General features: G+C 43.4%; 1 protein-coding gene across 3 annotated transcripts in view; it reads right to left on the bottom strand.

Annotated features, from left to right (window-relative positions):
* sh3kbp1 (SH3-domain kinase binding protein 1) overlaps positions 1-14,439 on the bottom strand; it is a 282,791-nt gene that overhangs the window by 46,109 nt on the left and 222,243 nt on the right. For all 3 annotated transcript variants that reach the window (XM_080204070.1, XM_080204072.1, XM_080204071.1), the window contains exons 11-12: positions 11,030-11,128; positions 6,649-6,814 (exon numbers count right to left, since the gene is read on the bottom strand). In XM_080204070.1, the coding sequence (XP_080060196.1) occupies positions 6,649-6,814; positions 11,030-11,128 (265 nt within the window). The remainder of the gene's footprint in view (positions 1-6,648; positions 6,815-11,029; positions 11,129-14,439) is intronic.

Genomic DNA, 14,439 nt, shown 5'->3' with positions numbered 1-14,439 from the left:
CATTGGTCTTGCCAAAATGGACTACTACACATTTATCGGCGTTGAAGTCCCTCTGTCACTTCTCCGCCCTGTCTTGCATCCTATCTATGTCCCGCTGCAACTTCTGACATCCCTCCAGACCATCCACAACACCACTAACCTTCGTATCGTCTGCGAACTTGCTAACCCACCCCTCTACTTCCTCATCCAGGTCATTTATGAAAATGACAAACAGCAAGGGTCCTAGAACAGATCCCTGGGACACTCCACTGGTGACCGACCTCCATGCAGAAAAAGACCCATCCACAACCACTCTCTGCCTTCTGCAGGCAAGCCAGTTCTGGATCCACAAGGCCAAAGCCCCCTGGATCCCATGCCTTCTCAAGAAGTCTTACATGGGGGACCTTATCAAACGCCTTGCTGAAGCCCATGTAAATGTCTACCGCTCTTCCTTCGTCAATGTGCTCAGTCACATTCTCAAAGTACTCAACTAGGCTCCTAAGGCACAATCTGCCCTTGACAAAACCATGTTGACTATTTCTGATCATTCTAAACTTCTCCAAATGCTCATAAATCATGTCCCTCAGAAGCCTCTCCATCAACTTACCAACCACTGAGGTCAGACTCACCGGTTGGTAATTTCCAGGCTATCGGGGTCTCGCTGGGGTCTTTTAAAAGACTTCTGGATGAGTATATGGGGTTTTATGGGATTGGGGGTTATAGATAGGTCTATAGATTGGTAGGTGTTGATGTGATCGGCGCAACTCGTGGGCCGAAGGGCCTGTTTGTGCTGTAGTGTTCTATGTTCTATCCCTGTTCCCTTTCTTGAAAATAGGAACCACATCTGCAATCCTCCAATCCTCCGGAACCTCTCCCGTCTCCATCGATGATGCAAAGATCATCGCCAGGGGCTCTGCAATCACTTCCCTCACCTCCCACAGTAACCTGGGGTTCATCCCATCCGGTCCTGGCGACTTGTCTATCTTGATAGAGTTTAAAAGTTCTAACACATCCTCTTCCTTAACATCCACATATTCAATCTTTTCAGACTGCCGCAAACCTGTAGTACAACCTCCCAGATCACTTTCCACCGTGAATACCGAGGCAAAGTACTCATTAAGCACCTCTGCCATTTCTTCCGGTTCCACACAGACTTTTCCCCCTTCACCTTTTATAGGTCCTATCCCTTCTCTTCTCATTCTTTTACTTTTTACATATTTGTAGAAGGCCTTGGGATTCTCCTTAATCTTACCTGCCAAGGCCTTCTCATGACCCCTTCTGGCTCTCCTAATTTCCTTTTTAAGCTCCTTTCTACAAGCCTTATACTCCTCTAGATCCTTACCATCTCCTAGCTCTCTGAACCTTTTATACACCTTTCCTTTCTTCCTGACTAGGTTCACCACAACCTTCGTGCACTACGGTTCCAGTGCCCTACCAAAACCTCCTTGTCTCATTGGAACGTTATCGTGCAGAGCTCCAGACAAACATTCCTTGAATATCTGCCACCTTCCTTCTGTACTTTTCCCCCAAGAACGCCTCCTTCCAGTTTATTCGTCCAATTATCTGCCTGATGTCTTCATATTTCCCCTTACTCCAGACAAACACCTTCCTAGCCTGCCTGATCCTATCTCTTTCCAATGCTATCGTGAAGGAGATAGAATTATGATCTCCATCCCCAAGGAGAAAAAATGTTCTCCTTGAAGGAGAAAAAATTGTAGATATATAGAGGAAGAATGGAGGGTGGGAGTAACTGCGTTCTTTCTTCAAATGAATCAGTTCAGACTCATTGGCAGGATGGTCTTCTTTGCTGTATCATTCTATGATTCCATTCATGGAAAATGACAACCATGAGAGATTTCGTCCTTCTCGAGTACATTTAAAAATCCACTAGCTGATGTCACGATATCATGATGTGGGTATGCCGGCGTTGGACTGGCGTAAACACAGTAAAAAGTCTGACAACACCAGGTTTTAGTCCAACCGATTTATTTGATAATATACTCGCAAGCTTTCGGGTTAGCCCCTTCGTCAGGTGAATGGAGAGTTCTGGCCTCAGACAGAGCATATAAAGCACAGACAGTTTAGAGATTACTGATTAGAATGCGAATCCTTACACCTAACCTGCTGTTCAAGGTTAGGTGTAAGGATTCGCATTCTAATCAGTAATCTCTAAACTGTCTGTGCTTTATATGCTCTGTCTGAGGCCAGAACTCTCCATTCACCTGACGAAGGGGCTAACCCGAAAGCTTGCGAGTATATTATCAAATAAATAGGTTGGACTAAAACCTGGTGTTGTCAGACTTTTTACTGTGTCACGATATCACACAGGGAGCTAAATCCAAATTTAGTCTTTGAGTGAACCATTATTAAACCACGGAAACAATCACAACAGGATGCAAAAGCAATATTTTATGCACTATATTTTGATTGAATATCATTTATAGTCAAGCAGCAAACTTATTACAATGTGGAAAGTACAATTTATTGCAGGACAGGAATTTCACTGCAACACTGGATAAAGAACCAGGAAATCAAGACTGAGGGTATAAATGAACCAGTTTACATATATAACTTGCATCATTGCAGGAACTGGAATTTATAATGGAGAAAAAGAAAATGTGTGAGTAGGAAAACACAACAGGAAATAAAGTTTGTTGACAAGAATTGTGTACAGATGCAAGATTTTTAATAGTTTATAAATTTCACTTGGATACTTCTTCCACTTAGACAATGGAAAGATGTCTTTGGCCCCTGACACAAATTTCATTACCTAATGACCAAATCCATCCCTCTCCCTGGCAACTGTCTACAGCTGAACTAGACTGTTCCTTGGCATTATATCTGATCCTAAAATAAGCTTCCAATCACATACCCGTCCATCAATGAAACAACTAAAGAGAAAGTGAGATATCTGCTTAGAAATTGTCCCATTGGGCAGATGCAGCATGGGTTCATGAAAGGCAGATCATGTTTAACTAATTTACTGTAATTCTTTGAGGGCATTATGAGCATGGTGGACAGCAAGGAACCAATGGATGTGATGTATCTGGATTTCCACAAGGCAGCTGATAAGTGCCACACAAAAGGCTGCTGCATAAGATAAAGGTGCATGGCATTACAGGCACTGATAGAGGATTGGTTAACTAACAGAAAGCAAAGAGTGGAGGTAAATGGGTGTTTTTCTGATTGGCAATCAGTGACTAAAGCCTCAAAAAAAAATGACACCAAGGTGAGTGGTACAGCAAAGTATGCAGAGGAGACTGAAAGTCTGCAAAGGGATACAGATAGCTTAAATTAGTGGGCAAAGATCTGGCAGATAGAGTACAATGTTGGTAAATGTGAGGTCATCCATTGTGGCAGGAACAACAGCAAAATGGACGTGATTTAAAATGGTAAAAAATTGCAGCAAGCTGATGTGCAGAGGGACCTGAGTGTCCTTGTGCATGAATTGCAAAAAGTTGGTTTGCAGATACAGCTGGTAATTAAGGTGGCAAATAGAATTTTGTCCTTCACTGCTGGAGGGATAGAGCTTAAAAACTGCTGGAGGGGCGGAGTTTAAAATCAGGAAGGTTATGTTGCAGCTGTACAAGGTGCTAGTGAGGCCACACCTGGAGTACTGTGTACAGTTTCAGCCTCCTTACATGAGAAAGGATGCACTGGCATTGGAAGGGGTGCAGAGGTTGCACTAGGTTGATTCTGGAGTTAAGAGGGTTGATTTATGAGAGACAGAGTAGACTGGGACTATATTCATTGGAATTTAGAAGAATGAGGGGGGGATATTATAGAAACATATAAAATTATGAAGGGAATAGATAAGATAGAAGCAGGGAGCTTGTTTTCACTGGTGGATGAAACACGAACTAGGCGGCATAACCTCAAAATAAAAGGGAGCCGATTTAGCACTGAGTTTAGGAGGAGCTTCTTTATCCAAAATGTTGTGAATCTATGGAAATCCCTGCCCAGTGGAGCAATGGAGGCTATCTCGTTGAATGTTTTTAAGGTAAAGATAGGTAGATTTCTGAACACTAAAGGAATTAAGGGTTCTGGTGAGCAGATAGGTAAATGGAATGAGTCCATGAAAAGATCAGCCATGATCTTAATGAATGGCAGAGCAGGCTTGAGGGGCCAGATGGCCTACTCCTGCTCCTAGGTCTTATGTTCTTAATTACAACTTTATTTAAAGAACAGCTTTAATATAATTAAGCATTACAAGGCACTTCACAGGAACATTATAAAAAAGTATGACATCAAGCAACAAAGCAGATATTAGATCAGTTGACCAAAGGCCTGCAAAGAGGGTTAGAGGGGTGGAAAGGTATCAAGAGGGAATTCCAGAACTTTGGGTTGAGACAACTGAAGGCCAATGGTCAGCAATTAAAACTGGGATGTCCAAGAGGCCAGAATTAGAGGAGCTCAGTTATCAGAGGGATATGGAGTTGGAGGAAATTACAGAGAGGAAGGGTAAGTCCATGGAGGGATTTAAAAAAGGATAAGAATTTCAAAACCAAGACATTGCTTGACCAGGAGCCAATGTAGGTCAGCATGCACAGGGGTGATTGGATTTCCTGCAAGACGCAGCAGTAGAGTTTTGGATGAGCTGAACTCTAGGGTGGGTGGAATATAAAGACCAGCCAGGAGTGTACTGCAACAGTCAAATCTAGAGGTGACACAACATGAGAGTTTACCAAGGAAGAAAAGAGAAAGGGGCCAAGGATTGATCCTCGGGGGGACACCAGAGATAATAACATGGGAGCAGCAAGCAACATCATTGCATGGTATTCTCAAGCTATGATTTAACAGACAAGAATGGTACCATGTTAGAGCAGTTCTAACCAGGTGGACGACATTGGAGGGGCATGATCCATTGTGTTAAAAGAAGTAAACAAGTTAAGAATGATGAGGAGAGAAAGTTTATTTTTGCCACAACTTTTGTCACTTTGACCCAATAGTTTTTTTAAAGCCAGAACTGATGGTGGATGGCTAAACCATTCTTTAAAGTCACCATCCTTTGGATCTGAGCAAATGCAGCTGAGGGTCATTCTACAGGAACAGCCAATGTGAAATAGAATGGTAGTTTTATTGACGGTTACAGCAAAGCTGGCAGTCAATGCATGGCTGAGTAAACCAGTAGCTGCAAATGCTGTGGTAAATCAATGATAAAAGTCTAGTTAAATGAAATCCTGAAAGGGCAGTTGTAAATAAATTGGGGTATTGCTTTTACCAGGGGTGGATATGGAAAGAGTTAGGGTTGGGGTGCGGAAGGGGGATACAATACAATACAGGGAAGTAATCTGAGATGCCCTTCCTGTGATTAACACTTTGGGAATAGTGACAGTACATGAAGTAGCAAGGTCAAAGGGTTGGCCATGAATATGGTTTGGGAAGCTGACATGAAGGGAGAGATTTGGGGAGGGTTAGAGCTCACAGGAAACAGAACATGATGAGTTGAGGTGGAGGTTGAAATTGCTGAGGGGGAGTTGCTCATGCAGGGAGTGAGGAAAGCAGTAAGAAAATCTCAGTCATAAAATTATCACACAAAGGAGGACATTACAGAAGCATGATTTTGAGAGAGTGAGAGAGGTGGAAAAGGGGGAGGAGCTCAAAGGCGGGGAAGTACTAGAAGAGAGTGTCAGATACTAGCGGTGTGGGGTAGTGATTAGACCAAGGTGTGATTTTGTAAAAAGTGCCACCATAGCAGTTTGACGGGATGAGTACTGGAAGATGTGACCAGGTGGAGAGAGCAAGTTGCCATAAACACTCAGCCAGCTTTCCTGGCTTTGATGTTGATGCATCTTCCATCAATAAGTTCATGAATGGCAATGGGTCTTGTTCAGGGGGACACAGGGCAGGGTGGTGAAAGTTGAACCGCTGTAGAGTTCATAGGATCAGCAATGGAGGGAAGAGTTGGATAGAAAGAAAACTGGCAATGGTTAACTCCCAGCAGGTTTAATGGGCTGAAAAATCAACACGAAAATAAGGGCAATTGGATAGCTGCTGATAACAAGCCAGTGCTCAATGTCTTGATAAGCCCTTTGGAGGGTGCCAAGAAAGGCACAGAGGGAACTTGTTGACTTCTTTAATAGTGAGTCAAGCCTGGGATGAGAGCAGCAAGGTTGGAGTACTGGAGACTGGGGTAGGGAATTGGGAGGGTAATGCACTCAAGAAAGAGGAGAAGTGTAAAGAAGCTCTGACAGGTAGTGAGAAAATAAGTTAAAAGAGCAAAAGTGGGAACAAATTCATGGGCTCAGATCTAAAGCAGCAGCAAAAATGGCTTCTTGAATATTCTTGATTTTAATTTTTCCATCATTGGCACTCAAGCCTTCAGCTATTGAGGTACTAACAGGTCTTGAAGTATCTCCCTAAAACTTCTCTACTTCTATGCTTTAAGATGCTCCTTCATACTTACCTCTTTGACCAAGTTATTGATCTTCTGCCCTAATACCTGTGAAGTGTCTTTGGATATTTCACTACAGTAAGGATGCTATATGAATTTAAATAGTTACAGAAAACTTTGGTAGAGCAATAAGAATTACTTGCAGGTATTTTGTAATATGAGCCAAAAGAATTTTTGCAATGCGACATTTTTAAATTTAAGGTATTAGAATAACTCTGTTATAATAAAGAAATCTCAAAGGCAAAATGCAAACTGTTGACAGATGCCAAACATACCTGGCATGAGCTGTGGGTGCTGCTGGTCTCTCTGGCCTTTTAGGAGGCAATGTATTTGGTCTGTTTAAAGAATTGGTCTTGGGAGGCAAAGGTTTCTTCGGTGGAATTGCAGGTACTGAGGGTTTAGACAATTCTATGGATTTCTGATCTCTCTCTGACTTTTCTTCTAAAAATAAGGAAACAAACATTAGGGGCCATTCTTCCCAACAGCTTACAAAGCAATTCTAAATATTTTCTTCAAGTGTACAAGTCAATCAATATTCTTTTTAATGAAGCAAATTAGACAAGTTATGATCAGAATTATTTCTGCAACCGTATCTTGTTCAAGGCAGTTTCCCAAATAAGCTTACAGCTGTTCAATGTAGCATTCACTAACAATGACTATCAGATCATTAAGACACTGGGAGCTAGCACTACTGATGTCAAGTCAGGGATCAAGAAAAACGTGACTGATATCACACAAAAACATTACTGAAATTCTCAGCTGCTTCATGTTCAACAGTAGGCTGGGATTTTGTACCCTAGGAAGAAATCTCAACACCAGGTTAAAGTCCAACAGGTTTATTTGGTAGCAAAAGCCACCAGCTTTCAGAGCTCTGCCCCTTCGTCAGGTGAGTGGGAACTCTATTCACAAACAGGACATATAAAAACACAAACTCAATTTACAAAATAACAATTGGAATGCGAGTCTTTACAGGTAATCAAAGTCTTAAAATTACAGACAAGGTGAGTGGAGAGAGCACTAAGCACAGAACATAAGAAATAGAAGCAGGAGTAGGCCAACTAGCCCTTGGAGCCTGCCCCGCCATTCAATAAGATCATGGCTGATCTAAAGTGGATCAGTTCCACTTTCCCGCTTTCTCCCCATAACCCTTAGTTCCCTTGTCTATCAGAAATCTATCTACCCCTGACTTAAATACATTCAAAGAGGTAGCCTCCACCACTTCAACGGGCAGAGAATTCCAGAAATTCACCACCCTTTGAGTGAAGAAGTTCCTCCTCAACTCCGTTCTAAACTGCAACCACCCCCCACTTATTTTGAGGTTGCGCCCTCTAGTTCTGTTTTCCTTTCTAAGTGGAAAGAATCTCTCCACCTCTACCCTATCAAGCCCCTTCATTATCTTGTAAGTCTCTATAAAACCCCCCTCAGCCTTCTAAACTCCAACGGGTACAGGCCCAGTCTATTTAATCTCTCCTCATAAGCTAACCCCCTCATCTCCGGTATCAGCCTGGTGAACCTTCTCTGTACTCCCTCCAAGGCCAATATGTCCTTACGCAAATAAGGGGGCCAAAACTGCACACAGTACTCCAGTTGCAGCCTCACCAGTGCCTTATACAGTTGCAGCAAGACCTCCCTGCTTTTATATTTTATCCCCTTCGCGATAAATGCCAACATTCCATTCACCTTGATCACCTGCAGACTGGGTTTTTGCGATTCGTGCACAAGGACCCCCAGATCCCTCTGCACAGTAGCATGCTGCAGCTTTTCACCCTTTAAATAATATTCCCTCCTACTATTATTTCTACCAAAGTGGATAACCTCACATTTGCTAACGTTATACTCCATCTGCCAGGTCCTCGCCCATTCACTCAGCCTATCCAGATCTCTCTGCAGACTTTCCATGTCCTCCACGCAATTCACTTTTCCACTCATCTTTGTGTCATCAGCAAATTTTGTTACCCTACTCTCAGCCTCCTCCTCCAGATCATCTACGTATATGGTAAAACGGTTGAGGCCCCAGCACCAATCCCTGAGGCACGCCACTAGTCACCAACTGCCAAGCAGAAAAGCATCCATTGATTCCAACTCTCTGCTTCCTGTTAGATAACCAATTCTCAATCCACGCTAACACTTTACCCCCAACGCCATGTACCCTAACCCGCAACAACCTTTTGTGAGGCACCTTATCGAATGCCTTCTGAAAATCTAAAAACATCACATCCACCGGTTCCCCCCTGTCTACTGCACTAGTCACATCTTCATAAAAATCCAGTAAATTCATTAAACACGACTTCCCCTTCACGAATCCGTGCTGCGTCTGCTTGATCAAATCATTCTTTTCTAGGTGTCCTGCTATTTCTTCTTTGATGATGGATTCTAGCGTTTTTCCAACTACGGACGTTAAGCTAACCAGCCTGTAGTTCCCTGCCTTTTGTCTGCCACCTTTTTTAAACAGCGGAGTAATATTAGCTGTTTTCCAGTCCGCCGGCACTTCCCCAGGTTAACGAGACGTGCATTGTCTCCAGACAGGGCAGTTAGGTGAGATTTTGCAAGCCCAGGCAAGTTGTTACGGGCGTTACAGATAGCGTGATATGAACCCAAGATCTCGGTTGAGGCCATCCTCATGTGTGCGGAACTTGACTATCAGTCTCTACCCAGCGACTCTGCGCTGCCGTGTGTCGTGAAGGCTGCCTTGGAGAATGCTTATCCAAAGATCAGAGGCCAAATGGCCATGACCACTGAAGTGTTCCCCAATAGGAAGAGAACACTCTTGCCTGATGATTGGCGAGCAGCGTTCATTCATCCATTGTCTTGGTGTCTGCACTGTCTCCCCAATGTACCATGCCTCAGGACATCCTTTCCTGCTGCGTACCAGGTAGACAACGTTGGCCGAGTTGCAAAAGCATGTACCGTGTACCTGGTGGATGGTGTCCTCACATGAGATGATGGCATCTGTGTCGATGATCCGGCACATCTTGCAGAGGTTGCTGTAGCAGGGTTGTGAGGTATCGTGGTCACTGTTCTCCTGAAGGCTGGGTAGTTTGCTGCAATGGTCTGTTTGAGGTTGTGCGGTTGTTAGAAGGCAAGAAGTGGAGCTGTGGGGATGGACTTGACGAGATGTTCACCTTCAATGACATGTTGAAGGCTCTGGAGAAGATGTGGTAGCTTCTCCACTCCAGGGAAGTACTGGACAATGAAGGGTACTCTGTCCACCATGTCCCATGTTTGTCTTCTGGAGGAGGTCAACGCGGTCTTTCACTGTGGCACATTGGAACTGTCGATCAATGAGCCGAGCGCTATATCCTGTTCTTATGAGGGTATTGTCCAACGTCTGGAGGTGTCAATTGCGATCCTCCTCATCTGAACAGATCCTGTGTATACACAGGGCTTGTCTGTAGGGAATGGCTTCTTTAACGTGTTTAGGGTGGAAGCTGGAGAAGTGGAGCATCGTGAGGTTACACATGGTCTTGCGGTAAAGTGCTGAGGTGACTGTCATTAATGGAGATCCGTGTGTCCAAGAATGCAACCGATTCCGGAGACTAGTCCATGGTGAGTCTGATGGTGGGATGGAACTTGTGGATGCCATCATAAAGTTGTTTCAGTCATTGTTCACCATGAGTCCAAAGGAAGAAAATATCATCAATATATCTAGTGTATAGCATCGGCTGAAGATCCTGTGTGGTGAACAGGTCTTGTTCGAACCTGCGCATGAAGATGTTGGCATACTGAGGCGCGAATTTGGTCCCCAAGGCTGTTCCACGTGTCTGGATGAAGAACTGATTGTTGAAGGTGAAGACATTGTGGTCCAGGATGAAGCGGATGAGTTGTAAAATTGCAGCTGGAAACTGACAGTTGTCGGCGTGGAGTGCTGACACAGACATTTTGTACCCTAAACAGTGTGTCCAAAAACACTGTTCAATTAAAATTATAAAACTCCAGTAAACTTACACATGATGGACATGGCTTGAATTCTATATGAAAGTCATAATCAATTTTGATTTCCAGAGTTAACGCAATTGCTTTTGAGTTTGCCAATGTGAAGCACAAAACTGATTCATCCTCAGTAACCATTAGGAGACTGCTCAAACAATAGAAAATTTACTCCACTAGTAATGTGACTTTTATACACACATCTTCTGATTTCAACTGCATGGCTGGGTGAAAAGTTAAAATAAGGGTGAATCACGTGAACATACTTCCCCCACCACCTCTAAAGAAACTAAAATATAACATTGCAGTTGGTGCTAAAAGAAGCCCAAGACTACTCCAATACAGAGCCCACAACTACGGATGTATTATAGTATATATGGTCATTTTATATTTGTGCCATAAGCAGTCTGTAATACAGTACCAAGTCTAGGTTTTCATAATAATCCAACAGCTTGAGTTTTTAAAAAATGTTTGTTATTTCTAATATTTAAAAAAAATGAAATATTTCAAAGTGCAATGGCAAGATTTGAACTCTTGCACGCTTGATAAATGGCTGTTTCGTTATGTAACTAATGCACCATTGCAGCTGCTCCTGGTTAGCTTATCTCAACTGATGTGGTGGTAGGACAAGAAAATTGTGCACCCACATGTTCAGAATATCTCAGATGTATTACACCTGTCAGGCAGCTAAATAATCCCTGGGTAAGGACAGACGGCAGATGTTCATACCTTTGTCCTCCATCTTTGTTGGCAGAGAATCTGGTCTTTCTGGAGGCATCTTTTTTGCTTCATTCTTTTTGTCCATAAGCGAACCATCAAATTTAGATCCTAGCAAATCAAAAGTGACCAATGCTTTATTACAGAAGTCAATATTTAAATAACCTAGAAAATTCCACACAAGCATAGAGCAGTTGTTGGTGGTATGGTAAACATGCAGAAATATCAACAACTTGCTGAACAATTGTCAGAATAAACAACAGCTTCTCATTAATTCTTTACAAAACATGTGGGTAAAGAGAAATGTTCTGTTTTGGGAAGGGGATGGCTGTAATTTCCTGCCTTGCTTCATTACAACTGCCCTTCCCATGGGTGCCTGATCACAAGAACATTACAGGGTGTCCACCAACTGAGCTCAGCAGTGTTCTGCCGCCATTTAATTGAAAAAAGAAAATACATATTTTTCATTACATGATCAGAGACTTAATTCAAATTCCCTCACATTGCTCCACAAACTCCACATTACCAAAGAGACGTCGTAAACTCCCTCAATCTCAAAACTGAATTTTAAACTGAGCAGGAAATGCCATTGCAAATGAGGGAGTGAATCTGGGTTTTGGTCCTGCAGTTTTTTGAGATTTTCCTTTTAACTTGCACCATTTTAGTTTACTGTCTGTTTTGCTGCAGTTCTTTCTACCACTTGAAACTAAGATGTTCAAATTTCCCTATCAGCCAATTGTGCCTTCCTGTTCTCAGTGCATGAGCTGTCACAGCAAGACACTTCTGAACATAAGAAATAGGAGGAGTAGGCCATCTAGCCCTTCGAGCCTGCCCCACCATTCAATAAGATCATGGCTGATCTGAAGTGGATCAGTTCCACTTTCCCACTTTCTCTCCATAACCCTTAATTCCCCTGTCTATCAAAAACCTATCTACCCGTGACTTAAATACATTCAGCGAGGTAGCTTCCACCACTTCAACGGGCAGAGAATTCAAGAGATTCACCACCCTTTGAGCGAAGAAGTCCCTCCTCAACTCCGATTTAAACTGCACCCCCCTCCGCCCCCCTTATCTTGAGGCTGTGCCCTCTAGTCCTGCTGTCCTTTCTGAGCGGAAAGAATCTCTCTACCTCTACCCTATCCATCCCCTTCATTATCTTATACGTCTCTATAAGATCCCCCCTCATCCTTCTAAACTCCAACGAGTACAGACCCAGTCTATTTAGTCTCTCTTCATAGGCCAACCCCCTCATCTCCAGTATCAGCCTAGTGAACCTCCTCGGCACTCTCTCCAAGGCCAAAATATCCTTGCGCAAGTGCGGCGACCAAAACTGCACACAGTACTCCAGCTGCGGCCTCACCAGTGCCCTGTACAGTTGCAGCAAGACCTCCCTGCTTTTATATTCTAACCCCCTCGCTATAAAGGCCAGCATCCCATTTGCCTTCCTGATCACCTGCTGCACCTGTAGACTGGGTTTTTGCGACTCATGCACAAGGACCCCCAGGTCCCTCTGCACCGTAGCATGCTGCAGCTTTTCACCCTTTGAATAGTAATCCCTCCTACTATTATTCCTGCCAAAGTGGATAACCTCACACTTGCTAACATTGTGCTCCATCTGCCAGGTCCTCGCCCACTCGCTCAGCCTATCTAGATCCCTCTGCAGACTTTCCACACAATTTGCTTTTCCATTCATCTTTATGTCATCAGCAAATTTCGACACCCTACACTCAGCCCCCTCCTCCAGATCATCTATATAAATGGTAAATAGCCGAGGCCCCGGCACCGATCCCTGCGACACTCCACTAGTTACCAACCACCGATCAGAATAGCACCCATTGATACTAACTCTCTTCCTCCTATTAGACAGCCAATCCTCTATCCACGCTAACACCATACCCCCAACTCCATGCCCCCTAACCTTCTGAAGCAACCTCTTGTGCGGCACCTTATCAAACGCCTTCTGAAAATCGAGAAACACCACATCCACCGGTTCCCCTCTGTCTACCGCACTAGTCACATCCTCATAGCATTCCAATAAATTTTTCAAATACGACTTCCCCTTAACAAATTCGTGCTGCGACTGCTCTATCAAACAATTCTTCTCTAGATGCCTCGCTATTTCTTCTTTGGTGACGGATTCCAGCATTTTTCCAACAACAGACGTTAAACTAACTAGCCTACAATTCCCTGCCTTTTGCCTGCTACCTTTTTTAAACAGCGGCGTAACATTAGCTGTTTTCCGATCTTCTGGCACTTCCCCGGAATCCAGTGAAGTTTGGTAAATAATCACTTAGGCGTCTACCATCACCTCTGCCATTTCCTTCAGAACCCTGGGATGCATTCCATCTGGTCCTGGGGACTTGTCCACCATCAGTCCCGCTAGTCGATCAAGCATTACCTCTCTAGTGACAGTAATCGCATTCAGGCCCTCAACTCCTACCAGCCTTCTATCTTTAATATCCAGCAAACTATTCGCGTCCTCCTCTGTGAAGACTGAGGCATAAAGCTTATTTAAGGCCTCAGCCATTTCCTCATCTCCCACCACTAAATCCCCCCTCTCATCCGCTAAGGGTCTAACATTCACTCTAGCCAGCCTCCTCCTCTTTATATATTTGTAAAAACCTTTACTGTCCTTTTTTATATTTAGTGCTAGTTTAGCTTCATAGTCTACCCTTCCTTTCTTTATCAACTTCTTAGTCATTCTTCGTTAATTTTTAAACCTCTCCCAATCGTCTATTCGCCCACTACTTTTAGCCACTCTAAACGCATCAGCTTTTAATTTAATACTCTCCTTTATTTCCTTCGATAACCACGGCTGATTATCCCTTCTCCTACGTTCCTTCTCTACCATCGGAATATATTTCTGCTGAGCACCGAAAAAGATCTCCTTAAAGATCCTCCACTGCTCCTCAGCAGTCCTGCCTCAGGTGTTGGAAGCAAGGTCAATGAATATTTCTAGGCGGCGGTTGATTGATTAACTTACCAAACAAGAATCAAAGGTAATGGGAATGTAGAACTTGAAATACCAAAGAGGTCAGCAATGATCTTATCAAAAAGCAAAGCAGTAGGTTCACAGAGAAACTTCAGTTATGTGGACAGACTGGAGAAGCTGGCGCTGTTCTTAGAGGAGGCTGAGGAGTTGATAGAGGTGTGCAGGATCATGAGGGCCCCAGAAACAGATATATTTTTGCATATATTGAGAAATGTCATTCCGATTAGTCAGAAGACATGGATTTAAGCAAAATCAAAAGAGTTAAAGATGACATGAGGAAAAATATTTTTACGTATCTGTGATGTACCTGAAAGAGGCAAATTGATCTGTTTCTTTCAAAAGTAAACTGGATAAGAAACAGAAGAGGAAGAAAATTACAGAACTCTAGGAAGAGGTCCACAGAGTAGGATTACCTAATTTGCTCTTGCAG

Source organism: Carcharhinus amblyrhynchos, chromosome 15, assembly GCF_965287045.1.
Source record: "Carcharhinus amblyrhynchos chromosome 15, sCarAmb.v2.hapA, whole genome shotgun sequence".
Classification (NCBI taxonomy): Eukaryota; Metazoa; Chordata; class Chondrichthyes; order Carcharhiniformes; family Carcharhinidae; genus Carcharhinus; species Carcharhinus amblyrhynchos.
Note: the sequence above shows the minus strand (reverse complement) of the source record. Positions and strands in the feature narration are given on the sequence as shown.